Raw genomic sequence first — 25,542 nt, 5'->3', positions numbered from 1 at the left:
CCCAGACCCAGACAGAAAGAAAATACACAAAGTCTGATGGATCTGCAGCATCTCCTTCAAGTCCCAAAAGCAAAGCCAAGACCCATTGGAGGACAGCGAAGACAGCAAAGCGGAACGTGTCTGAAGAGGGAAGCTTTGTTACATCCTATCATCCCATCATCCCATCAAGGCCTAGCAACACATCTCCAGAAGACAGTTCTTTGAGAAGAGCCTGTCACTCAGAACCAAAATTAAAGCTGCCCTCTCATCCTAAGCCTACGATATTTCACATCAGCCATCAGACACTGGCATCATATTTTGATGCTGAGAAAATATCCAAGGACCTGTCTGCATTTATACTTATCCAGATAGCCACAAAATCCACAAACCAATGGCTTCTCTGTCGTTCAGATGCAGATGTCATCATCAAGCATTTGGCTGGTTTGTTGTACCCACAAATCAGAAGGGAACAGTCTGCCAGAAATCTCGATGACGCCATGTATGAATTCACCAGATCCATGACTAAAGGCCTCATCAAAGAGTTTGGGTCCCCGGAGAAGGTGTTGAAGGCTGCTACGGCAGGTGATTCATTTTTTGATGAAGCTGTCCTGAAGCAGGTGAAACTCAATCTCAATATCATCTTCGGTCCTCCTCCAAAGAAGTCCAAAGTTTCCAGATTCTTTTCAGCAGTGAAAAAAGCTTTGGTTAAGCCCTTTAGAAGCTGCTTTAAAGGCAGCGATGATTAAATTTAACAAAAACTAGATTCAATTTTAGCGTCATCCCGTCTCCTTTTTGAGTCCTCCCCAACCGGTCGCTGCAGATGGCCGCCCCTCCCTGAGCCTGGTTCTGCCGGAGGTTTCTTCCTTTCCAAAGGGAGTTGTTCCTCCCCACTGTCGCCGAGTGCTTGCTCACAGGGGATCATTTGATTGTTGGGATTTCTCTGCAGTGCTGTAGCGTCTTTACCCCACAGGAGAAAACACCTTAAGGAGACGGAGTCTTTTAATTTGGCGCTTTGTAGTCTTGATTTGAACTGAATCTTAAAACATCTGATTTAGCATCAAATCAAGTCAGCTGAAGTACAGCATTGGTACTGTATTCACTTCTATTTTAAAATTTGGGATCAAATAAAATAAAATAAAATTTAAAAAAATTCTCTTTTGTATTTTTTTTTCCTGTGTAGTCAAATATGAAGAAAGTGTTGCATATGTGCATTAGTTATTGGTTCCTGTATTTTAATGAATTACAGCATTAAAACAGACTGTTGTGGTTTTGCTCTTTAATCATAAAATATTTAATTTGGCATCCAAAAAAAAAAAAAAAAAAAAGCGCAAATCTGACATACAGTGCTTCCGTTTATTAGACCACCGGTCATAGAAACAATAAAACATTAATATTTTAGAAATCTCTCAGAAACTTGTTAAAAGCTAAAAATGACCTTGATATTTTTCAGACAACTAAATTCATGTTTTTCTCCCCAAATGTGAGCTGTCAGAAACTGATCAGACCATTAAAACAAAATCCCCAAAAAATTTTAAATCCTCTAAAAAAATTTAAAAAATTGAAAAACAAAAACTATTTCCTCCGTTCAGGAATGCACGTGAATAACTGTAATGTGGATTCTCAATCAAAACATAATGAGTTTTACAATGTTTGCCAGGGTTTTTGTAAAACACCAAATTTGAAAGTTCATGATAACAATTATATTTTAGCATTAGAATATAACTGTGGAGTAACCATTACAGAAAATTAAAAATTCTATATATTTTGGTAATTACTGTTAATTTAGGGTAAATTTGTTAAGCACTGTGCATGAGTTGAACATAAGCAAAATCTGGTCTCAGAAACATTCTGCAGTTCAAAAAGTCAAACACCCTCCAAACCATGTCGGTCTGTGCAGTCATATTTATATTATTTAAAATGGTTTGAAATTTAAATAAATGAGAACGATATACAAAATATGGCTGACGGTTCTGAGATTTGCATCTTAAAATATCACTTATACATTTCTCTGTGCCACTCAACGCCACTGCTGTCCACACTAGAAAACACAAAACGTGGATTAAAAACACTCAAAAAAAAATTTAAAAATCCTGTTTTACAAAATAATCCACATTTCTAAAAGCTTGCTGGGGAGATGTGAAAAACATTCAAGTTATAACGTCTCAAATTTCAGCTCCATCTTCGTTGGTTAAAAAAAATAAATAAATAAAATTCTTATTCTTCTTATTCTTTTTGGAGTCAGCCTCTGTAGAATTTAAGGTTCACCACCAGGGGGCACCACCTGTCTTCAGATTTGTACTGGTTTGTCCTGAGTGTACTGAGAATACTTTCTTACAGTAACGACCATGTTTACATGAACTCACTGCACCGTCATGTGATGTAAAAAGTATTATATGAAGCCGTAGTTTACGGTGACATCTCTCCAACAGCATACGCAGCTGTTTTAGCATAAAGCCATAGCTGTGTTTCTCAATCTGCCCTTGACAGATTTCACTCATTTTGGAAGGTTTTAAATGACTTTTAAATAAAAAGCATCTTTAAAATGCAGCAGGAAAAGAAAAAAACAGCAACTAAAACCTCAGATGTGCTTCATAGGAAGCTCTGACGGCTTCAGCTCGTTCATTTTCCATAATGATGGTGTTTCAATGTAAGCTGCAGGAAAATACAGAAAGCAAAAGATGAGAAACGACATCAAACATAAAAACAAAAAAAATCCCCGGTGTGACGTGAAGCTGGGCGTTACCGGACTGACTCGTGACCTGTATAATCCAGGGGTCAAAGGACTGAGAAACGGGTCAAATAACAGATTTTATTCATTTCTTTTTAATCACTTTTTATCAGTTTTGAACAAAGTGCCCACATGTGCCTGAGAACGGAAACTGTTTTTTCAGGGGATTTAATCAAAGCAAATCTGCAGTTATTCTGAAGTCCTGAATGGGGCTGTGAGGGGAGAGGGGGAAGTCTCAGCTGAGGTAGGTGAGGACGACGGACTGGATGGGCAGCCTGCACACCGGACACAGCTTGTTCCTCCTCTTGAGCTTCCTGGCACAAACGTAGCAGGACATAAGATGTCCGGTCCGTCCGTGTACGATGCAGCCGTTCTTCGGCCGGGATTGGCAGATGAGACACGGGTCCAGGCAAGAGTCCGGCAGCCGCCACTCTGCTGACACGCTGCGCTCCAGATCCGGGACTAGCGTGGTAGGAGGAGGAGCAGCAGCTGGAGCTGCAGCTGCAGCTGGTGAAGATGGGAGAAGCTCCTGAGAATCCACAGAGGATGAGTATGAGGAGGAGGAGGGCTGGGAATCAGGAGTCCAGAGCTTCTCCTGCGAGCAGGAGGAGGAAGGCTGGGAGGAGAGGAGATCCTGGGAGTTTGGTGCAGAGGAGGCAGAGTCGGGTGCACACTGCAAGTGCAGAGTTGGAGGAGTTTTTAATCTTTTTCCATCTGGAACATCAAGTCCGTTCTCCTCCACGTCAGAACCTTCAGAACACAGATCGATCCCGTTAGCAGACTGTGGTTATCGGTGACAGAGAACATCAAACTGACTGCTGCTGCTAAAAGGCTGCTCTTATCTAGAGTTTATGAACAAGAGGCAAAAAGATGGCACAGCTGCAGTTCCTCTAGTGGCCACTTGAGCCTGGATCTAAAACAAAGTGAGTCAGCTACACAAACAGTTTTGGTCTCTATGGTGAACTCTTCCCTTCATCTAAACAGGTACAAATTATTTCTATTTATAACTCATCCATCTCAACTCATCCAGCTGACACTAGGGTCTCACCTCCACTAATCCAAGCCCCTGAACTGGACCTCTTCAGCGTTTGAGCTCTTGGTGCCTCCTGGAGCATTTTAATCCAAGTATCTGAGTAATAATAAGGTTCACCTCATGGTGCAGCCCTCCAAGAGGCCTGTGCTGCAGTTCTAGTGAGCGACGCTTAAAAATACATGCTACAGCATTCATTTTGTGATCATTCGTTACAAAAGAGGTGTCTAAACGTAGGGATGTGCACCAAAATTCGACTGTTAGTTGGAACTGAGATGTTACGGAGCCACTCGGCACCAGAACCCAGCAGCAGCCCCTCTTCTTCCTCTCTGATTAATAATTGATTAGACTGCCTTTCTGCAGTATTTAAATGTAGAAAATTAGTGGTTTTATGTCCATGTGTCAGATTAATTAATCTGAGTGATGTGTCACCACATTGTTAAATACACAGTATTTAACTGCATCTCATAGACTGAAGGCATTTTGACTTTTTCTGACTGTTTTCTAACTTCTGTCTGTTGGAGGTTTAAAAAAGCAGTGAGCCAATCTGTTTGACCTTTGACACGGTGGACTGACCGTGTGTCCTGATTTATCCTTTTACACACTCTTTGGTAGAGCAGGAACCCCAGAGTGTCTCTACACACAGTAAGAATTACCTGGAGCTTCTTTGGCAGCTGATTGGTTGGCTGGCTTTGTGGGCAGGGCTTTAGGACTGGAAGAGGCGCAGTTGACGGACACTTCAGGCAGCCAATCCTGGCGCAGAGCCCAGCAGCGGAGACAATTTCTGGGCAGAGGAGGGTTCAACTCGTCGCACTTCGCACAGCGCCAGTAATCCTGAGAGGAAAACACTCGTTAGACCTGTAAGTGTAAGTGTTTGTTCATTCTGTGTGTTTGTGCTGCGACTCACAGCTTCAGTAATCTCTGTGTCTTCATCAAAGGAGTCATCATCATCCGCCTCGAAGATGGTGACCTCGTATACCTGCAGCACACAGACAGGATGGCTGGTGAGTAACGGCTGCGTTCAGGTAGATGTTCAACTGCTGCTTTGGTCTGTTAGCTGTTTTTTTACCTCATCATCAGCAGACAGGGAGGCGTCATCTTCATTATAATCACCAGAATCTATGGACTCCACTTCAAATTCAACACTGAAGTTGTCGCTGTCAGAGTCAGACGCTGCGAGCGTGACCTCTGACCTCTCAGACTAAACACACAGAGTCCGTGTTACACACAGTATGTCGATACAGCATCACTAAAACACTGACTGTGTGTCTCGTGCTCACCGTGCTGTGGGAGTCAGATGATTGGCTGCTGCATCTGTCCCGCCCGCTTCCAAGTCCTCCAATCACACACCAGGACAGGCTGTCGTCGAACGTCAGCGAGTAGCTGTCAGACCGCCTCCTTTTCCTATCGTCCTCATCCTCTTCTTCCTCTTCCTCATCATTGCCATTCTCTGTGCTGTGGGAGGGACCTGCAAACATCAGGTAGGTGGAGTTTATCGTCATAGACTTGGTCAAACAGCTTGAATGCAGCTGTGCTGGCAACTCCTGAACTCACCTGGCTCATTGCTCCTGCAGCTCCACCTCCTCCTCCTCCTTCTCCTCCTCCTGTCAGGCGATGAAGAGCGACCCTCTGTCTCTGCCCCCTGAAAGCAGGAACGTGTTCGGATTTTTAAACATCAAACTCCTGCTGGACAGTCCCAATCATCGCCAAACTCCACTTTTAACATTTAGCCTTACATTTGTTTATGAATATCATCCCAAGAAAAATGTCAGCTCAGGTGCAAAGTAACAAAAAGGTCTGAAATGAATGGAAATCTGTGTCGGTGCGAGTCGACAATATTCAGGAGATCGGGTTCACCCGGTGAGGTGGTCTAAAGATGAAACTTTGAGTTTGGTCTAAACCATTTTAAATGCTGCGCTCAGATTAGCGGTGAAGAGGCGACCGGCTGCGAGTTAGAAATGAAGCCGTTAATACGAAGGTCCAAATCAAAGGTTACTGAATGTGCGTCTTACCTCTGTCCCTCTGTCCATCGGGCCGAGGCGGTGCGGCTCACTCAAACTTGTCGATTCTAAGGAAAGGATGCGGGGGTACTTTGTCACAATCACACCAGTAGGATAGACATCTATATATAGACACGCCCCCTCAATATTTAAACTTTAAGCCTTTATTATACCTTGGCTCCTGACAGCCACCAGGTTCTTGGTGATCATTGCAAATAGAACCCTGAAACAGGAACACATCAGAAAAATACATTTCACTGATTTTTTCTCTCCTTTTAATAAATCTGCAGAATCAAACCTTCACCCTCTTCCTCTCACTCACTGTGGCTCTTTCACAGAGAAGCTGTCAACTCCCAGCACCCGGCCCAGCGCATCCTGGGCGCAGTGAACGATGTGCTGCTGCTTCTGGTCGTACAGCTGCTTCTGGATGATGTACTGACCCAGGTAGAACATCACCTGCAAAAAAACACAGAAAAATGCATCATTAGAGGAATCCAGGCTGCACGGACAGCAGCCAATCAGCTTCTCAGAGCCTCAGCACCAAAGTGCTTTGGAAACTTGGGGAAGTTTACATGAGATGTGATATTCTTGTCATACCTCTTTCATGGTGAAAACATCTTTAGTGGCTCCAGCATGCTGCAACAAAGAGCAGAATTCGACCTTTGGCCTCACCTGAAAGCACAGAGAGGAAAACATTAAGTCACACGGTCAGCGAAGAGTTAAGAGCCCGTGAAGAAGTCGGGAACTCAGCGCCCTCACCAGTTTGTTGTCATCATCCGCAGTCCAGGTGCTGGTCTCGCTGTCGGCTGACATGGTAACCTGCTGCACACAAACACACAGCAGATTATTACATTTACAAACCAATGCAGTATCTTTTTTTTTAAGTGCAAAACAACTGACAGCACGAATCTGAGGAGCTCCTGGAGGAAAGATTTTTCACAGCATAAGAGGCCCTGTTTATACTCTACTGCAGATACAGAGATGGTGATCTGACAGCTGGGGAGTCCTTCCTGTTATACCTCTGAAGTCCTCCACCTCCACCTGGTTGGTGCACTGCAATGTAAATTCTCCACAGACGAGTTCGCCTCGACGGAACTCTCCCAAGGGATTAATAAAGTTTAAATCTAATCTAATCTAAACACAGGGAGCCACACAAAGTTTATATCATACGCCAATAAAAGCAAACTCTCAGATGCAGAAAGTATAATCCTGGCCTTACTGTGTAAATAATTTATCTTTCTGTATTTAATCTGCCTAGCTTAAATTGTTTAACTGTCTGAAATGATGTGGGTGTGTTTAAAGCATTTTTTGGTACTGGAAGCATGCTGAGGAGCGGGTTTGACCTTCCTTTCCTTCTTGTTTAGCTGATGGCTTTCTGGTTGCTTTTTTTTTGCTCGAATAAAAATAAAACACTGTGGAAAAACATGAAAAACAGCCTCTCTGAGTGGATGAGGACTGCTTAGGTGCAGCCTCCTGCTGTGAATCACTGAACTGAAGAAGTGTCGACACACCACAGACTCAGATATTGATGAAACATGCTGATCAATGGGGCCAGCCTAATGAAATCATTCTGATTGTTATTCTAATATTACTGAAAGTGTTACAGCAAAAACACCCACAGTCCAATTCAAACTGAAGGCAGTTCTGGCTCCTGACTAAGCCCAACCGGTCAACAGTCTGTGTTAACACAAGTTTGTGTATTTTCCTGTAACTTTGGTCATTTGGTGAACAAAAATGTACGACAGTTATTAGCAACAACACAAAGATGGCCTTATTTTGTGTTTTAGTGCAGCTTCAGCTGAAATTTAGAAGTTTAACCAAAGATGACCCAAGTTCAGTAAATCTGCTCTCTTTCCAAAGGCTGTGAGTAATCACGTGAAATAAACTGATCTAAGTATTGACCACAATAAAGATGAGGATGTTTGGTGTAATCCAGCAGCCCTACCCGAATCCCAACTGTCACAGTTTAAGCAGCATTTAAATGGGCATAAATGAACAGCTTATAATCTGATGTATTATCAATGAGAGCACGACTTTAGAAATTATTGATGCACCGATTAGAAAGTTAAAGCCTGCATAAGAAAAAAATCTAAAACAAGTCATTTTATGACCGCTTTTTTTTTTCTTTTTCTGGGGATCATTAATACAGAAGAGCAGCTATCACTGCAGGCCTTATCAGCTTACTGTAATTAGGAGCACACTGACTGATGTAAATGGATCATATTCATCTATTTTATCTGATCAGCTTTGCCCTGACGCAGTGTTAAGAAAAGATAAAAGGCTCTAAAACAAATACATGAAAGATTTTTGTGTTTCTCCCACATAAAAAGGGGACAAATAAGCACACAAACAAAACCAGAGCAAACTGGTATGGAGCCAGCATTTCACAACCAGTGCATCACTAATTTTAGCTCAGAGCGTTTGAAATGTTTGGCAGCATTTCTAAGGCGCACAGAGGAAGAAAATGTGAAGTCATCACAGTCAGACTTTAACATGATTTACCCACAGATGATAAAATATTTACACACAGCATCACATTTAAGAAGCTCAAACATCTTTTTACAGCACAAACCTGCAATCCTGACATGATATTTGACAGAAAAACCACCCAGTGCTTCTGCATCAGTCGCCAAGTTAACAATTAAATAATCCGTCTAAAAAGTTTTCCAGTATTCATGGAATGAAATGAAATCCTTACCTGCACATACAGAGGAAATAAAGAGGAAATAGAGTTTCAGCAGCTCATTGTGTGCAAATAAAAGCAGATAAAGTGCAGAGAGAGCAGAGCAGGGCAGAGCTGCAGCCTCTTATAGACCTGCTCAGACATGTCAGGACTAGACCGGTTTAAAGGCCTGGCCTAGTCTGACTGGGGCCTATCAGGGCCTACACTCAGGGCTGACTCAGCGCCCTTACGCTCACGTTTGTACTGACTGGAACAGCTGATTTAATCATAGCGTTCCTGTAGACATGCCAGGACTAGTCTACAATGACTCATTCTTGTCTAAGTGACATAACCAGGCTAACCAGACTGACGGTTTTCCCACTAACCAGGGTAAGAAGCAGGGCCAAGCAGGGTTAAATCAGGGGTGGAGCACCTGCCTGATCTGAGCCATCCTCAATTTTACAATTTATCATTTATTCCATCCCAAAACATTTTTATAAAAAAAAAAAAAAAGGTATTAAAAATTTAAAGATGAGCATATACAGAGACTTTTTTTTAAATGCTTTTATTTCATTGTAGTTTAAATTTCTTGTTTAATGTTAGTTTTAACAGTTCTGTTTTTTCATGACAGATGAGTTCAAAATTTAAGAAAATCCCCTAATGGCTCAGTTTGATTCTTTATTTGATCAAGTAATATATATATATATATATATATATATATATATATATATATATAAAAAAAACAAAAAACATTAATTACATTTTTGTTTTATTTTAGATTTCTCTTAGTACAAAACATCCCGTAAAGTCAGCCTTTTTCCTGCACACTAAAAACTTGGGTTTGGGATTTATTCCAAAAGGAACTGTGATAACCAGATTTCATTTACTCAAGCACAAAATACTATTTGGTCAACAACAAGTGGAAATGCAGAGACTTCTGTTAAATGAATTAACACAGACTCCTTGCCTTAAATATGTGGTACCAGAAAAACCTGTGGAGTCAAATTTTTCTTTGTCCTTCAGTTCACACACTGAGTTTTAGCCTTTATTTTGAGTTTAACTAAATTCTGAGTATAATCATCTCATTTAGCCTCACAGAAGTCTCATTCCGTTTTTAAATTTCCCCACAGTCCTCGAACACACCATCTGTAAGACTTGGTTTGAAAGGAAAAATCCAACAAATCTAACATTAAAAATGGGCAGTTTGACATATATTGTACCCACTGATCTGAGTGTTGTTCAGCACAGTTGGCTGTCCTGTGTCCGGACTTTATCCTGCAGTGAAACCCGCACCCACACAGAGGGGTAAACTACAAACACCAGCAGGTCCACCAAACTGAGCTCGGAGACGGAGCAGAACGACCTGACCACAACACATGGGGGTCACCTCACACGACCGCAGGATCGAAGGGCTTTTCTGGCATGTCATGTTCGATAACCTGGTATTTATTAAAACCATAAAACCCATCAAAGCAGAAATGAAAAACAAGCAGATTGCTGGGCCGTGCAGCTCATTTTTTTTCTATTATCACTGAGATTTTCTCACTTTGCTTTCAAACGATCCTTTATTTATTTATTTGTTCCATTCTATAAAAGTCCAAATTCACTCTCCATCAGGCAGGGTTACTTTAAAAATAATTGAATAATTGCAGATATTCCATTTATTGTTTTTAAGATTGTTACTGGCCGACTGTTGGTTTTAGTAACCATCTCATTTCTTTTATGACTTCATTTATGTGTTTTTCTGCTATTTCGGTGAAACTAGCTGTGCAAATGATAGCGTGAATTCTGGAAAAACAGGCAGACCACACTGTTTTCCACTTCACAGAAAAATAAAATGCAACTCAAATTGTTAAAACAAATTATTGCGAAATTATGCATAATTTTATTTTTAAAAATTACCAGGAATTTGGTCATAGCAGTCACGAGCAGGATTTTTTTATTGTACTAACTTTTTCTCTGCAGTGAACTGCACACATACTGCAGTAAAAGTTCACCCCAAATTTTACAAACATCCTTAAAATGTCACTTTTATTTCAAAAGTTCGCCTGTGAGAGATCTTATTGCTGTTCCACTTCCCCATTTTGCATCACTTGTTTCCAACACTGACTCTGCATACAAAAAAAACATTATTTTTAAGGGTCAGCCCTGTTTTTGCCCCGCGGCGTGTAATATTTCCGATGCAAACAGCTGACAGACTGTGCGTCAGCTGCTGAAGCGTGATAACGCACATACGGGAGGGTTTGCCCGGACATGTCCCGCTCCCTCTCCTCTGTCTGAGTTTCTGTTTCACATAAACACACCTGAGAGCCGGGCTGGAGCCACTGAATGCTTGATCTCATCATCATGGGAAGATTAATGAGTAGATACTTCAAACGGACGTCACAAACTTGAATTAAAGGCTGAATATTATTGTTTGTCTGCAGGATTAAATGCTAAAAAGCTCATTTAATGGCTGCTAAAGAAGACTAAAATCACACCAATCTTCACTACACTAACAGTGCAATACGTAAGAGCAACGGGTAATTTCATTATCACCCCAAATCAGGTGTAAGGACCTTTACCTGAACACTTTAATCCAATAATCTCCGCGGGAATAACGGCTAACGGGGAAACTTTGCTTATACTTTAAAGAATCATTTAAAACAACTCAGAGACTTGAAACCTGTCGCAGGCGCTAGCTTTAAAGCTCAAAGGGTCATTTTAGAGTGTTTTATCTTACCAGAATTCCTCAAACGGACTGTCAGAAAGCGGTGTCCACGGCGCTACTTCTCAATCCGGGTCAACTCGGCCAGGAAACCCCGAGGCTCCGCGGCCTGCTAGCCTCGCTTTGCTAACCACCTGCTAACCCGCGCTTCTGCTGCACCTACGGCGCTGAACTCTGGCGCATCAAAGTTTAGCCGTTCTTTACGCACATTTTAAATTCACTTTTGTTTAAATAATATCACACAACAACGTTAATCCAACAAATTTACGGACAGGTGAGCTACTTCCACTGTATGCGTTTACGAAGGTCGCTGCTCAAATTCTGAAACCCATTAGGATGGCGCCCCTGGTGGTCGGAAGGTGTCACGTTCTTTCACAAATCCCATATACAGTGATGGATAAAACAAACCACCAAAATCAGCCAATCTGCGCTGTTAAAACCATAACTGTTCGAGAAATGCCAAAAAAAGAAAGAAATATTAATTTAAAAATAAAGGCCAATCAACAATTGCACCCATGGATTTAAAAATAATCCATGTACAAAATACAACGTAGTATGAATTACACCTATCCTGATACAAAATGTAAAGCTAGATGTTGTTAAAGTGGTTCCAAATTATTATTCAAAATACAAAATAGCTCTTGAGACCCCCCCCCCCCAAAAAAAAGGCATTTTATCTTGTCCCAACAGTCAAAATAATTTATAAATCCACTTCTTTGTTGTTGATGACATGTCTCTTATAATTGTTAAAGAGCAGTAATTATGTCCCGTAACCATATATTATAAAATATATCTTTTCTTTTATAAAGTCTGCTGTCATCATTTACACAACTTGAATCAGTTTTATAGGTTTTAAATATTTCAGTACAGTCTGGGAGGATGAGCCATTTTAATTAAAGAATGCAGATCATGTCGAGAAACGGATCCGGACTGGATGACTGGAGCCTGAACTGGATCCGGACCTTATCCGGTCTGAATCAGTGATCCTGATCCGTTTGGATCCTCCTGCTGTGCAGGTGGACTCGGACAAGGTCCATTTTAAAGAGCCTGTGATCACCGATTTAGGTGATTTTCAGTGGAAAATTTGTCAACATTCATACTCCGTAACTTTCAAAAAAATTGATGCATTTAAGTCACTTTAAATCCATTTAGTTCAGTTTTGAAATAATTTCAAACGTTCCCATCATTTTTCCATCAGTGAGCTTTTCCAACACGACCAATCACTGATCATTGATCAGTGTGTTCTGTGTCTAAAGCTTCATCCAGATCAGTGTGATGTCACAGTGATGCTACAGTAACTGACTGACAGTCTGACAGTCTTCAGCACATGGAGGCTGCCCCCCCCCCAAATGCAAACACCCCACTGACGACTTTTATCCACGAACCAATGAGACATGTCTGAAGTGTTGAGGACTGCTGCAGGATCTGCATTCACCGACAGCCGTGAATGATTGAGCCTGCTGACGTTTTGGCTCAACTTACAGTAATAATGACAAACTTTTAACTGAGGCATCTCAGACCATCTATCCAGTTTTTTTTTTTTTACTTCAGACATGTCCTAAGTGTCTCATGATCACAACACACAGAGACAGGTGAGTATTTGCTCTCACTTCCACGTCACTACAGCTAATTTTAAATGGGCGGTCAACCTCACGTGCACATGTGTGGACAGACTCCACAGGAAGTTTGAACCCTGCGCCTTTTCTGCTAACCGCTGCAGCCTCCACATCTCAAACAGGCCAGATGCTGCATGTTAACACTTTATGATAAAACACTGCCACCTAGTGGTGAAGCTTTTAGTTACATTTTGTAAACACTGACACAAGCGAGTGAGATGGGCTGGGCTGAGTTACAGCAGCAAAAACATTAAGCACAGCTGTGACAAAACAGCTTCAAGTAAAATACAACATGACACATCACAACAGCTCAGTAAGGTAAAAATTAGTCAAAAGACAGGAGCTCTGTTAAAGAGAAACCTAAATCAAATAATAAAAAGTGTAAATAAAATACACAAAAAGCAGACAGTGCTACAGAGATGCTGCTAAACTGGTACAGTGAGACAACACCCTGCACTTGCACAGTAGTTCATGTTATTCAGCAAAATATAAAAAGTAATATTTGAGTCCAAAAAGGTGGCAGTTGTCCCATTCATCTGTTTAAATCAAGATTACAAAAGCCTCGGGAGTCTCTGTGGCCTCCCTCATTTCTGATGAAAAAGAGTCTTACATTGATACAATGTCCAAGTTTTTCCATATTCACAACCTCTGAGATCAAACAGAGGGACCCACTTCTCCATTATAGCTTTCATTGCTAGAGAAAGAGGTGGGAACCTTCCCACAGACATGGTAGTGGAACATTACACTGAACACTGCCATTAACCGTCTGCGGTGTCTGGTTGCCCCATTACTGTTGCTTCCTGTGTGGATGGTTAGGCTATCCTCTCTGAATTTGCCTAATGGCTTTTATTGCTTATTTACTCTTTTTTTTTTTTGAAGCGTTTCCCCAGTCAGCTCCTTCTCCCTCACTCATTATTCTGCAGGGTTTCCCGCACATTGACTTTATGTGGGTAAGGCTCCGGGTTTATTCTGTCACTCATTATTCGTCTCTGGACAGTCCACAATCGGAAAAAGGAGCCTTTGCAAAAATAATGAGCCCTAATGAGCTCTGAGAACCACTCCATGAAAAGACTCAGCCACTAACAGGCGCCAAGCAGTCATTTAAGTGTGGTTCACGTGAAGCTTCACATAATTGGAACTTAATTCAGTCAAAGCGAAAAGATGACTTGACTAAGTCAAGTTGAGCCAACAAATCCTTTTTTACAGTGTCTGTATAGCTTGACTAATACTAGTATTTGTCAAAAATCTACTAATACATTAAAAAAACGAATGCTTGTGGATGTTATATGGTATTCCTTTGGTGCTTTGCACCCATACAGTTTGCAGCCTGCTGATCAATCTTTGTAGGATTAGCTGGCATGTTTTCTTCAGGCTTCAGCGAAGTGCCCATGACATCATAGTGGCTAAGTCCATCTTTTCTATTCACCTACAGTCAGAGTCTTTATACATTCCCAGGATATTGGGAATAGGAAGTAAATGTAGGTGATCACGTACTCAGGATGAAGGTTTACCTTTCTCTCCAGAAACAGAGTTCCAGCTAGCGGTCGATCGCGCGCCTGGCTGAGGTGTTGTGGATATTTTTTTCCGTCTTCACTCATTTCTTTGCTGGAGGATTTTTGTTCTGAGATTATTCACAATTAGTGTCAAAACATTCCCAGGCAAATACATTTACAGCAAGAAGTGAGGAAATACATTAGAAACCAAGAAACAGAGTCACTGTGGCTTTTTAACCTCTAGAGTTTATTCTGAAATATGAGTGCAGATTTCACCTGTCACAGGAAATGTGGCTGTGTGGCAGGCAGGCTTGGACCCAAATGCAGGACACGTGAAGCAGAGCTGAACTCAGACCAGCTTTAAACCTAAACCAAAGCAGGACTGGAGTCTACTGTACTGAACCTCAGAAACTAGACAAAAGCACAAGACAGAAGAGCGCAGACAACAACGCAACAGTGAACTGAGGAACACTGAGACCTTAAAGACACACACACCAGGTAATCAGGGAGAGGGAGACAGCTGGGGAGGACGAGGCACAGGTGAGATAAGGGGAAGCAAAGCAGGACACAAGATACACACTCACACACACACACAGAAGACCGACAAAATAAGAGAGTTAGAGAGAAGATTAACACAAACTTGACATCACACAGGGAAGCAGACACAAGAGACTCTACACACAGGAACACTGAGGGAAACACAGGGAGAACTCAACTCTAAAGCTACTGGGAACTTAAGGATACATGAATAACCAGACAACTAAACACAACACACAGGGAAACAGCAGGAAGTGAAACTAAACACAAAACACGAGACAAAGGACCACAGAGACGCAGGGAAGTAAATACAGGAAGTATAATAACAGGATTCAGGAATCTAAACTGTAAACAAAGTTAGGAACACACAGCACTGGGTAACGGCCCAGGACCATGACAGTATTTGTCTTTAAATACTTTTCCTCTTTTTATTTGAATTAGCAGAAAAGATAGGGAACATGCAAACATATATTCATATAATACAATCATAACTGTATGATGCTATAATACATTATAATGTGACACACCATTCTAATCTGACATTCAAGTCTGTATTATAGCATTCCCATGATTGTGGGATTTATATAAAATATTTGTATGGACCGTATAGATGTTGTAACTGCCACTTTTTGACTGCGACCAATAAAATCTGCTACACTGAACAAGTCCCGTCTCCTCAGGTTAACAAAGCTCCTCCTTTTCTATAATACGTCTCTACATGAGACAACTACAATACCGCACATCATCAAAACAACAAGAGAGATATCAAGCTTTTCAAAGAATAAATGTTTTGCTTTTTAACACACTTTGTGAAATTAGAAAGCTGGAAGAAAAGTGTGAGGCTGCAGTTTCTCTCCTGAATAAAATCCTGCAGCACATCGTCTCCTGCTTCCCTCCCGCTCTAAAGGCACAAACTTTCCTTTTTAGTTTCACTTTTTCTTCTAAAGCAACATTAAAAAAAAAAAAAAAGGAGATCACACGCGCACCGCTGAGTCCTCTTGTTACACCCTAACCTAGTATAAAGTTTAAAGGTCACAGGACTTGGACGTGTGCCGTTCCCTTCAGTAGCTCCTCATGGCAATGGATACTCCGGTGTCATTAGCTTTGACTTGATGGATCATGAAGAGGGTAATAATCAGGCCCAGCAGCTATAAAGACAGACAGATGAGCAGGTGGTTACAAACAGGCAGGTGATGCAATTATAACCCCCCCCCCCTTCAAGGAGGACAATGATGTAAATGCTGCTGCTCCGATAATTATGAGGTTTTCCTCTGAAGCTGAAGGGGAATCATCAAACTTGTGGCTCGCTGTGTGGGAAGACGCGCTGCACGGAGGTCAAGTTAATACGCTCAAGCAGGATTTGCATTTCAGTGCTTAGTGAACCTCAAATATTACATATGCCTGCTATCAAAACTTTTTGAAGCAAAACAATATCAAGAAATCATAGCCAGTATGATTCATTTTGTCAAATCAGTTTTTAAAGCTGTTATTGTTTAATGTCTCTAGCTCAGTGGGGTTGTTCTTTCGTCTGATGCATTTATTTTCAGGATGTAGTTATGGGGTCTCGATATACATGGAACTATAGCTGTATTATCAATCAACAGTAATAACCATGAGACCTCCACCAAATGTAAAACAGCCTCATAGTTAAACTTATTAAAAATGCCTTACGAAGCACCAATTTAGATTTGTTAAGTTCCAAGATGTACAGATTAAAGGTGGTCGTAGTGATTTTGACAAAATCTTAAAGAACAATGGAGTCACAGTGATAAACAGGGATGACCAATGATGTTACAGGAAAACAGTGGCGCTTACTGCTGTAACAGCAAATCCAAAGCAGAATCCCAGACCGATCTTCATGAAGAAGTCTGCCTCCGAAAAGATTAACTCACCACAGGACTGCAGAAGAGAAGGGAAAACGTTTACTACCTGCAACTATAACTGACTGGCAGATTGTGTTTGATTGGCTGGTAGACTGATTAACTGAATACCTGTGCATAGATTTGAGATGGGCCACTGGTTCCCTGCAAGAGAACAAGAGAGAAATGTGGATGCAAATAGAAACAATTCAGTGTTTCTGTTCCATATTACAAAGTATGAACAGTAAGTTTGAACAGTAACAGGTACAGCAGGGATGGAGACATTAGAAAACAGATTTTAAAAACAAAACACAAACACATGTAAATTCGTGCTCATTGATTTGATGGCTGCACAGTTCCTCAAGTGCATCAGTCCACATTCACAACCTCTGCCATCAAACAGAGGGACCCACTTCTCCATTATAGTGTATCAGTGTCATATCAACACCAACATTTAGCCATTTTTGTAATTCCTCCAATTTTTATCTGGGTATAGCTTCCATAGGGTCAGTGTTTCTGGGATTTTAGAAACTTATGACCAAGTGTGTTGTTTAAGTACAGGTTAACTGTGGATTGAAGAAAACAGTGAAGCTCAAATTAAATCCTCAAAGTTCCACAAAATCCAGCACATTTAGTCACTAAAAAGTGTCACGAGCGTGATCTTTCCCATGAGGTAAGCTTTATTTGATGTTCCAATTTCATTTTATAAAACCGACCTGAGGCTTGGATGTGCATGCAGATGTGTCATATCCTCCATGTCCTGTTGAAGAACTGCATCCACAGGAGTAAGGAATTTCATTACCCCAGTCCTCAGCACTCACTATTCCACAGCATTTGAGCTGTTAACACATAAGAGGGTGACTTTAAACAAATGAACATATTCCTTAACAAAACACTTCTGCGCTTTCATGACTATGGTGAGTAGGATGCCATTATCACTGCAAAACAGTTCAGCCCAGAAAATAGTTAATAAACAGTTTTCTGTATGAGGTGCAATCAAAAAGCTCCAGGCATAAGAAGCAAAAACATTATCTGAGTGAAATTTGGTGGAGCTCCCCTTCAGGTTTGGTCCTTGTGCTCCTCTGGGCTCTTCCTGTGCTACTGCAATGCTTAGATCACTGAAATTTGTGATTTCACCACGACATCCTGAAAAACGGTGGTTAGCACTGCTGCCTCACAGCTAGAATACCATCTAGAAGGTCTGGGTTCGATTCCACATTGGCCCGGGCCTCTTGCTGTGTGGAGTTTGCATGTTCTCCCCGTGTCTGCGTGGGTTTCCCCCGGGTACTCCGGTTTCCTCCCACAGTCCAGAGACATGCAGTTACTGGGATTAGGTTAATTGGTCACTCTAAATTGCCCATAGGTGTGAAAGGTTGCCTGTCTCTCTGTGTTAGCCCTGCGACAGGCTTCTGTGGCGTTTTGAAGGAAAACATTCACCGTAAACAGCTGTGACATTAGGAGCCTGCTCAGCACCATGGTCTTTCCTCACCACCTACTTGCCAGATTTCACTTCCTGCAACTCAAGTTGAAGTATTCTTATTGTAACATGGAGGGATCAATTGTATAGTCACAGATGCCTGAGTGCAACGTGTCAGAGCAGAACTTCCTGAGACTGATCAGAAAAAGCAGCAGCCATTAATCAGTCCAGAGGTGCTCAAGGAGACAACATTGAAGCGTAGTTTGGCCACATTTAAGATAAGTATGGTTTTTGCATTTTACAGAACTTTTTGATCACATCTCATTTGGTTTAAAAGATCTACTACTGTAGATGCATTAGAAAGAGTACTCTCACTGAGGTTAGTAGTACAAAAAAAATTACATCTGATTGTATTTTATTAAGCATCTCTTTCATATGTGGTTCTGTCGTCAAGGTCTGCACTTGGTCACTCGAGGGATCTGAGAAGGCAGTCTTCATCTGCAAACAAAACAAACACCTTTAGTATCATGGCAGACAAATGAGAGAATATATCATCATCATCATCATCATCATCATCATCAAGATTAAGAGAGAAGCACATTAAGCCCAAGTGGGTGGAGAAAGTGCAACCAAAAAGTGGGACAATCAAAATAGAGGAGGAAACAAACATTATGTATCAAACTACTTCCTGTTCAGAAGGACATGATTGAAAAGAGAATATTAGCATAGAGAAAGTGTAAGCAGTGGTAAACCCCACAGGCATACCCATGTCATTTCAGCAGAGAGAGAGAACAATAGGATTGTGATAAGTAGAAGAAAATTAGCATCGACACAGATCAGTGGATAGGCAGGGAGAAAAACAGGTAACCTGGTTTCTTTGGACAGCTTCAATGATGCCAATGATCATCATGATGATCATTCCAATCCCCATGAAACCTGCAAACTGTATAAAAAACAATATTAAGAACATTCGCAGCATCATCACTTTCTGATTTTGCTGAAATTAACAAAAACTAAACAAACAAAAACAATCAGTTCTCTGCTGTGTGTGGTGTCGGCTCTGGGACGTACTGTTTTGAGGGCGAGGACTTTCTCGGAGCGGGCCGCATAGATTCCCAGGGCGGAGACACCGAGGATGCCGATGGCAAAAACCCACAGCCAGACCAAACTTGGCATATCAGATGATGGGACCTGCACCGGCATGTCAGGGAAACAACACAAACGCTAGATTAATCTGGAAGTTTCACTTTTTAGAATAAACAAAAAAACAATTATCCACAGTTAGGTGTTAGACATGAATCTCCCCACTAACAACCGTGCCGCCTTGCCATGCTACCATAAATGCATCAACATTTCAGAACCTGAACCAGGCCATTCCAGGACCAACCTGTAACCCACCACCCAGCAAGTCACAGTGAAGAGGACACCTGCTGTAGAACTTTTCAGTTCAAATAGATACGGCATTGTTACCCTTAGCTAGCGCTATATCACATTTACTAAAGTTTTGGTAAAATTGCAGGACAGGTCCAGTCAGACCAGAATGTGATTTATAAATCACTTTGCCAGAGGAGACTTCACCCACTTAGGAAACTGAGGTCATTTGGAGTACAGGGGGACTTTTTGTGACAGTGGTGGCATCGGCCATTTTATATGGAGTGGCCTGATAGGGTACCAGCATCGCGACAGCACACAGAAATAGACAGAACAAACTCATAAAGAGGGCTGGCTCTGTCTTGGATGCCACTTAGACCCTGTGCAGGTGGTGGGAGACAAGAGGATGCAGGTCAAACTGGCATCCATACTGGGGAACGAGTCCCACCCCATGGGACTGTGGAAGCACCGGCAGCTCCTTCAGTGAGCGACTGCCGAAGTGTGTACGAGAGCGCCATCGTAGGTCCTTCCTTCCTGCTGCTGTCAGACTACAACCAGCACTGACTCACAGCAGACTAGTTACCATCTTATTCACTCACCTAAACTAAACAAATGCAATAACGTTCACGTGCAGTTAACGACATATGTAATAAACACACAATAATCATTCACTTTAATTAATGTATATAAATGTTTAGAGAATTTTGTTGTAGAGTATTTTAGTATTTTTCTATCAGATTTTTTATGTTATTTATTCTTTTTGTACTGAGTGTTCTACTGTCCCTTTACTGTTTGCAGTAACATACATTTCCCACAATGTGTGACACAGAAAGGATAATCTTATCTTATAAATCATAGTTTTTACTCTATGAAGTATTGGTTGGCTGCAAAATAATCAAAATTGTTTTGTGACAAGTTCTCTTTAGAACATTTTGTGGGTTACACTTATATTTAAATGTTTTTAAAAATATGAGATGCTCCTGAGTTTTTTGTCCACTGGGAGCGCTGTTTAACACTCCAAAAGTAGAATGGGAGATGGAGCCTTCAGCTATCAGGCCCCTCTCACATGGAACTAGCTCCCAGTTTGGGTTCAGGAGAGACATCCTCTGTGCTTCCAAGCCTCAAACTTCGCTTTCTGATGAATATTATAGTCAGGGTGGATCAGGTGACCCCGAACGATCCCTCCTAAATTTTACTCTGTAAGTTCAACTCTGGCATGGGAATAAATTTTAAACTGGGACCAAATGTTCTTTTTTTAGAGTAAATTTCTTCAATTTGAGTAAAATTTACTCTGCAGATTTTCCTATGATACCCATTCATTTGAATGGGTGAGTGTGTCCTAACTATTGACTGGTACTCTGTGTCATTATCTGTTCATATGGATTTGACTTTTCAAATACAAATATAGAATCATATTTTACAGTTTTTAGAAGCCAGTAAAATAAATTTCTATTCTTTGTGATCTAATAATTTATGATGGAGAATGGCAACATTGGGTGGTGTCTGCTGTAAGGTTGTATGGGCACATTTGGGTTGGGTGAGGTTTACATTTTGAGTGCCCTTCTAGCATCATTTGCTTCTCTTTGAATAACCTCTGGCTTGTTTCTGAACTTGAGGCACATTATAAAACTTGAAGTAGTTTCAATAACCATGTTGGTGTTTTACCTGGAAGCTGATGGCAGTGGCATTTTTTGCCAAGTAAATCAGGAAACCTCCCATGGCCTGAGGAAATAGAATCAAGTTAGAATATGTTAGTGACATGTTTTATTTTTATTTTTTTTAAAACACACATCAAAATTTGCTACAAAAAAAGTTTGAAAATCTCCCGTAGTATTGCAGTTTGTTGAACTGAAGCAAACAATCAACAACCCCCTATGAGCAAGCATGTGGTGACAGTGGGAAGGAAAAACAGGAAGAAACCTCCAGCAGAACCAGGCTCAGAGAGGGAAGAGCATAACAATGGACGAATTAGATCCTTAAACTTAGTTACAGCACTTTCAGAAAGACTTCTACTGTAATAAAATGTATTCCCCACTGCTGTGTAATTCATTAGAGTAAATGTAAATGTTACTAAGAAATGATCAGACAGGAGGGGGCTTTCAGGGAATACTGTTAAGTCTTCAGTTTCTATGCCATATGTCAGGACAAGATCCAGAGTATGATTAAAGTGGTGGGTGGGCTCCTTTACATTTTGAGAGAAGCCAATTGAATCTAACAATAGATTAAATGCAGTGTTGAGGCTGTCATTTTCATATAGTATCTATCTACCTATCTAGATAGATAGATATTATATATATATATATATATACATATATATATATATATACATATATATATATACATATATATATATATATATATATATATATATATATATATATATATATATATATATATATATATATATATATCAGTCGGCTGGTCAGTCGGCTCTCTGAAATAATTTCTCTGCCTCATACGTGATCCCAGCTCTGCCAACTAAAGCTCAAACTGCCCACTGACATCGTGAAATATCACAGACTTCAGCTCTGGGATCAAACCATGAAACTGTCCCTGCTGCTGCTTTCTTATGAGTTGGATGAACCAAGAATCTCTTGTTAAGAAACATTTTTTTTCACAGTGCGTTTTATGGGGACGATTTATTCACAAAAGCGCAACGTGTCCCCATGACTGCCTTAATGAACTAGGTTGGTTGACCTGCTTAACGCTCGTATAACGACCGCGCTTTGAGTGCTCAACTAGAGTAGAAAAGAGCTTTATGAGAACTAGTCCACATTCAGTAGTTCACATTTATATTTAACAACAGTGGGGACAGCAGTCAGGCAGACCCATCCAAGAGTCGCGTTTATTATTACATTTAGAAAAAATATCACAGTTTTCATGCCGGACGTATCAATCATTTTGTTGTATTTAGTAGCTGAAAAGAAGAGTTTATTCCACTATACTGCTCTGTTGGCATACACTGTGTTTTATATATATAGTGCATTAATCCGCTCTGTCACAGTGTTTGCCGACAGAGCAACATAGTCAAATAAACTAGTCAAATAAACTCTTCTTATATAAACAAACAGTGGCCCTCCACTGAGATGCCAGAACCAGTAGTGGCCCCCAGGTCATTTGAGTTTGAGACCACAGTTTTAATCTAACATATTCATCCTGCTAGAACCAGGTTTCTGTAAGGCAGAATAAATCAGTATGTTAATTGCTTATTAACAATTCATTTTCAAATTAACAATTTGACCAAACGCTGGCTTCTGTAACTTCTGCTTCTGATTTTTGTTTGTTTATTTTTAAAGATACAAAGCTATTTTAATACAAGTGCAAAATCATTTTTCTCCCCGTGTACATCCTAGCAACTTTTTCACTTCTGAACATTAACTCATTTTTTTAATATCAACTCATGAAATATAGTTTTGTTTTGGCTTTTTGTTTGATTCATCATTTTTCTCGCCAACATTAAGTAAAGAAAATCAACCTGAAGAACCAAACCAAACACACAAATTGAAGTAAAATCAGAAATTTAAAAAAAAGAGTTTCTACTTACCATAAACAGTGCATTGAAGAAGATAAAAATGCACTTGAGGCATCCATTAATTTTCCCCATTTTCACTTAGTAGAGGTGAAGCAGTGTGATTGCAGAAAAGACTGAAGATGTGCAGCCTCGTGTGCGCTCATAAACTAAGTGAAAGTAACAGCTGGAAAACAGAAGTAAAACAGAGAGTGCTGCTCTGTAGACAAAACCTCACACGTACAATAAAGATCTCACACTGTTGTGTGAGTTTGTGATTTTCGTGTGTTGGATTTTTTATGTGGTTTTCACACTTGGAACAAACTGCGTGGAAACTGCAACTGCTGCTCTACATTAGTCCAGAAGAAAAGGCTCCCACAGCATAGCCTCCTCCTACAGCAGCACAAACACCTCCTGTCGTTTTATGAGGTTTACATGTCCATCTGCTTGTCAATGCAAATATCTAATTAGACAATCACATATTAGCCAATCACACGGCAGAAACTCAGTGCAGCTAGGCATGTAGACTTCAAACTGAGGGATGAGGAAGAAAGAGGATTTTAGAAAAGTATAAAACAACAAATGTGATGTTGTTTGATTATTTCCAAGTATATCAAATGTAATTTATTTAATTTACTGTATAAACCCTCAAATATATACAAATAATTGTCTTGTCTTGTCTGCAGGAAAGTTATCTGATATCCATTCAACATTTCCTGCAAACATGTACATTAAATCTAATATAATTAGAACAAATCCTCTCATACTCTCTTCACTGATTTAAAAAATGAGTTGAGGTTTTGGTTAGAGCATTTCTCACGTTCTTATTTTCACATTGCAGCACCTGAGCCACAAGGCGTGAAACTAGATCATGGGAAGATAAAAGTACATCAGTGAAAAATCATGCAATACTTTTGTGTTGCTGGAAGTGGTTGTAGGTCTGGCACTCTTGGCTGGGTGTGTAGATGTGTCATTTCCTTTGGTTAGTCAGCCTGGTGGGGTTTTTTTTTATATGTCACATTTAACCACAAACATTGACTAATGTGCTGCTTAACCGGAAACTGTTTTCACTCAAGCTTCCAAGAAATTAAAAGCAATTAACATGAAGCTTAAGTGTAACTTTGTTAATGGGGGTTCATGCCCTGATTCTTGGGCCATCAAAGTCTAATCACCAATTAACTTAATTGAATTCTGTATATCAGGTTCAACTCCTCCCAGTGAGCTCTCCTTATTAAGGTATAATTTAGATAAAGTTTTAAAAAGCTTCGCCAATGGGGGAAAACAACAAAAGAAGAAAACATTTCAGAGGAAAACAGTGGAAATGTATTTACTGTCACACAGTCGATCTAAAACTGTAAAGGCCGATGAGAAGAGTTAGATTTTCTGTCATGAGTCTGCAGGATCTGCACACATGTTAAGGCAGCCAAGGTGAACCGAAGAGGAGTTTTTATTTGATTGATGGCAAGTAGTTAAAGTCCAAACACAAGGTCCAAAAATGGAGCTGAAGGCTACTAAACACAATAACAGAAAACCCACTGAAACCTGAACGTTATGAAACAAAATACAAAAAAACTCTCAGCGGCTGGGAAACACTGGGATGAGGGAGACAGATCGGAGCACTGGAACCAGACGATCTGACGAAGGGCAAAGAGGGACGGCGACAGTATACCTGTAAACACAGAGGGGCGACGAGGAGAACGAGACAAAGGAAACAAAACTAAAAGCAAAGCGCAGGAAACAGGAAACAGGAAACAGGAAACTCACAAAGCAAAGCAGAGTGAGTTTGTCCTGTCTCTCCCCCCTCACAGCAGATGACCCCCCCCCTCCCTGAGCCTGCTTCTGATGGAGGTTTCTTCCTGTTTAAAGGGAGTTTTTCCTTCCCACTGTCACCAAGTGCTGCTCATCGTTTTGACTGTTGGGTTTTCTCTGTACCTTTCGTGTGAATGTTGAGATGTTCACAGCAAACTCTTTTTCCAGTGTGATGGAAACTTTTACTTTAAGCTCTTATATGTTGTTCAACTATGGAGTGTGTGACCGTGACGTGACCTGTGGGCTGTAAAAACTGTCCAGATGATCATTCCCTTACCTACACACACAGCCTTCCTGTCTCAGGACCCTCTGTGTTAACGGGGTCACATTCTTTAGTTTTAGTGTCCTTCTGGTTCATTTCTCTGTAACTGGGAGAGGAGCTCCTCTTCTTTATGGTTGGGTTAAGGAGGGGGTGAACAGGTGGGGGTGTAAAAGGGTATAAGTACACCGTGTTTCTGTGCAAGATTCACAACTCACTTACATTCCTGTATGTGACTTCTCCTCGTACGAGCAACAAACCATGTAAAGGAATCTTGTCTCTCTCATTTGATAAATACATTTCTGTAACACCAGGCTAAATGAGGATCTTCTTAATTATTGAGACGCCATTTCCTCTCCAGCTCACCCCTTTAAGTTCATTCATCGTCACTTTATCAGTCCTTCTGTTGGCCTCAGAGTTGTGGGTTTTCTTCAGTCTTCACTCATTTCTTTGCCCTTGTTTCGAACCTCCTCCTCCCACACGTGTTCCTGCTGGAGGAGCGGCATGCTGCTTTCAGGATGATTTACATATTTACATCTCCCAGGCCGACGGGATTCGTGTGAGGAA

At 40.8% G+C, this 25,542-nt stretch overlaps 2 protein-coding genes across 5 annotated transcripts; both read right to left on the bottom strand.

Annotated features, from left to right (window-relative positions):
* Positions 1-1,292: 1,292 nt before the first annotated feature.
* mdm2 (MDM2 proto-oncogene) lies at positions 1,293-11,444 on the bottom strand. 4 transcript variants are annotated; one of them, XM_030720380.1, is made up of 12 exons: positions 11,122-11,444; positions 6,497-6,556; positions 6,335-6,409; positions 6,060-6,193; positions 5,911-5,960; positions 5,750-5,805; positions 5,292-5,379; positions 5,018-5,205; positions 4,807-4,938; positions 4,645-4,716; positions 4,394-4,571; positions 1,293-3,457 (listed from the first exon to the last, which is right to left on the bottom strand). In XM_030720380.1, the coding sequence occupies exons 2-12, from the start codon at positions 6,548-6,550 to the stop codon at positions 2,943-2,945; spliced, it is 1,542 nt and encodes a 513-aa protein (XP_030576240.1). In that variant the 5' UTR covers positions 6,551-6,556; positions 11,122-11,444; the 3' UTR covers positions 1,293-2,942. The 4 variants fall into 4 exon arrangements, with proteins under 4 accessions (XP_030576240.1, XP_030576238.1, XP_030576239.1 ...); XM_030720378.1 differs by lacking the exon at positions 11,122-11,444 and adding an exon at positions 8,436-8,585 and having other exon boundaries at positions 6,497-6,559; XM_030720379.1 differs by lacking the exon at positions 11,122-11,444 and adding an exon at positions 8,436-8,527.
* Positions 11,445-15,635: 4,191 nt separating this feature from the next.
* Positions 15,636-23,069, bottom strand: LOC115773738 (leukocyte antigen CD37-like). The gene is made up of 9 exons (XM_030720634.1): positions 22,944-23,069; positions 21,065-21,121; positions 19,100-19,219; positions 18,897-18,971; positions 18,431-18,526; positions 17,328-17,450; positions 16,744-16,776; positions 16,568-16,651; positions 15,636-15,900 (listed from the first exon to the last, which is right to left on the bottom strand). Exons 1-9 carry the CDS (start codon positions 23,001-23,003, stop codon positions 15,814-15,816), a joined length of 735 nt encoding a protein of 244 aa, XP_030576494.1. The 5' UTR covers positions 23,004-23,069; the 3' UTR covers positions 15,636-15,813.
* Between the last annotated feature and the right edge of the window lie 2,473 nt (positions 23,070-25,542).

The sequence above is a fragment of the Archocentrus centrarchus genome, chromosome 23 (genome assembly GCF_007364275.1).
Source record: "Archocentrus centrarchus isolate MPI-CPG fArcCen1 chromosome 23, fArcCen1, whole genome shotgun sequence".
Lineage (NCBI taxonomy): Eukaryota > Metazoa > Chordata > Actinopteri > Cichliformes > Cichlidae > Archocentrus > Archocentrus centrarchus.
This window is presented reverse-complemented; position numbering and strand designations above follow the sequence as displayed.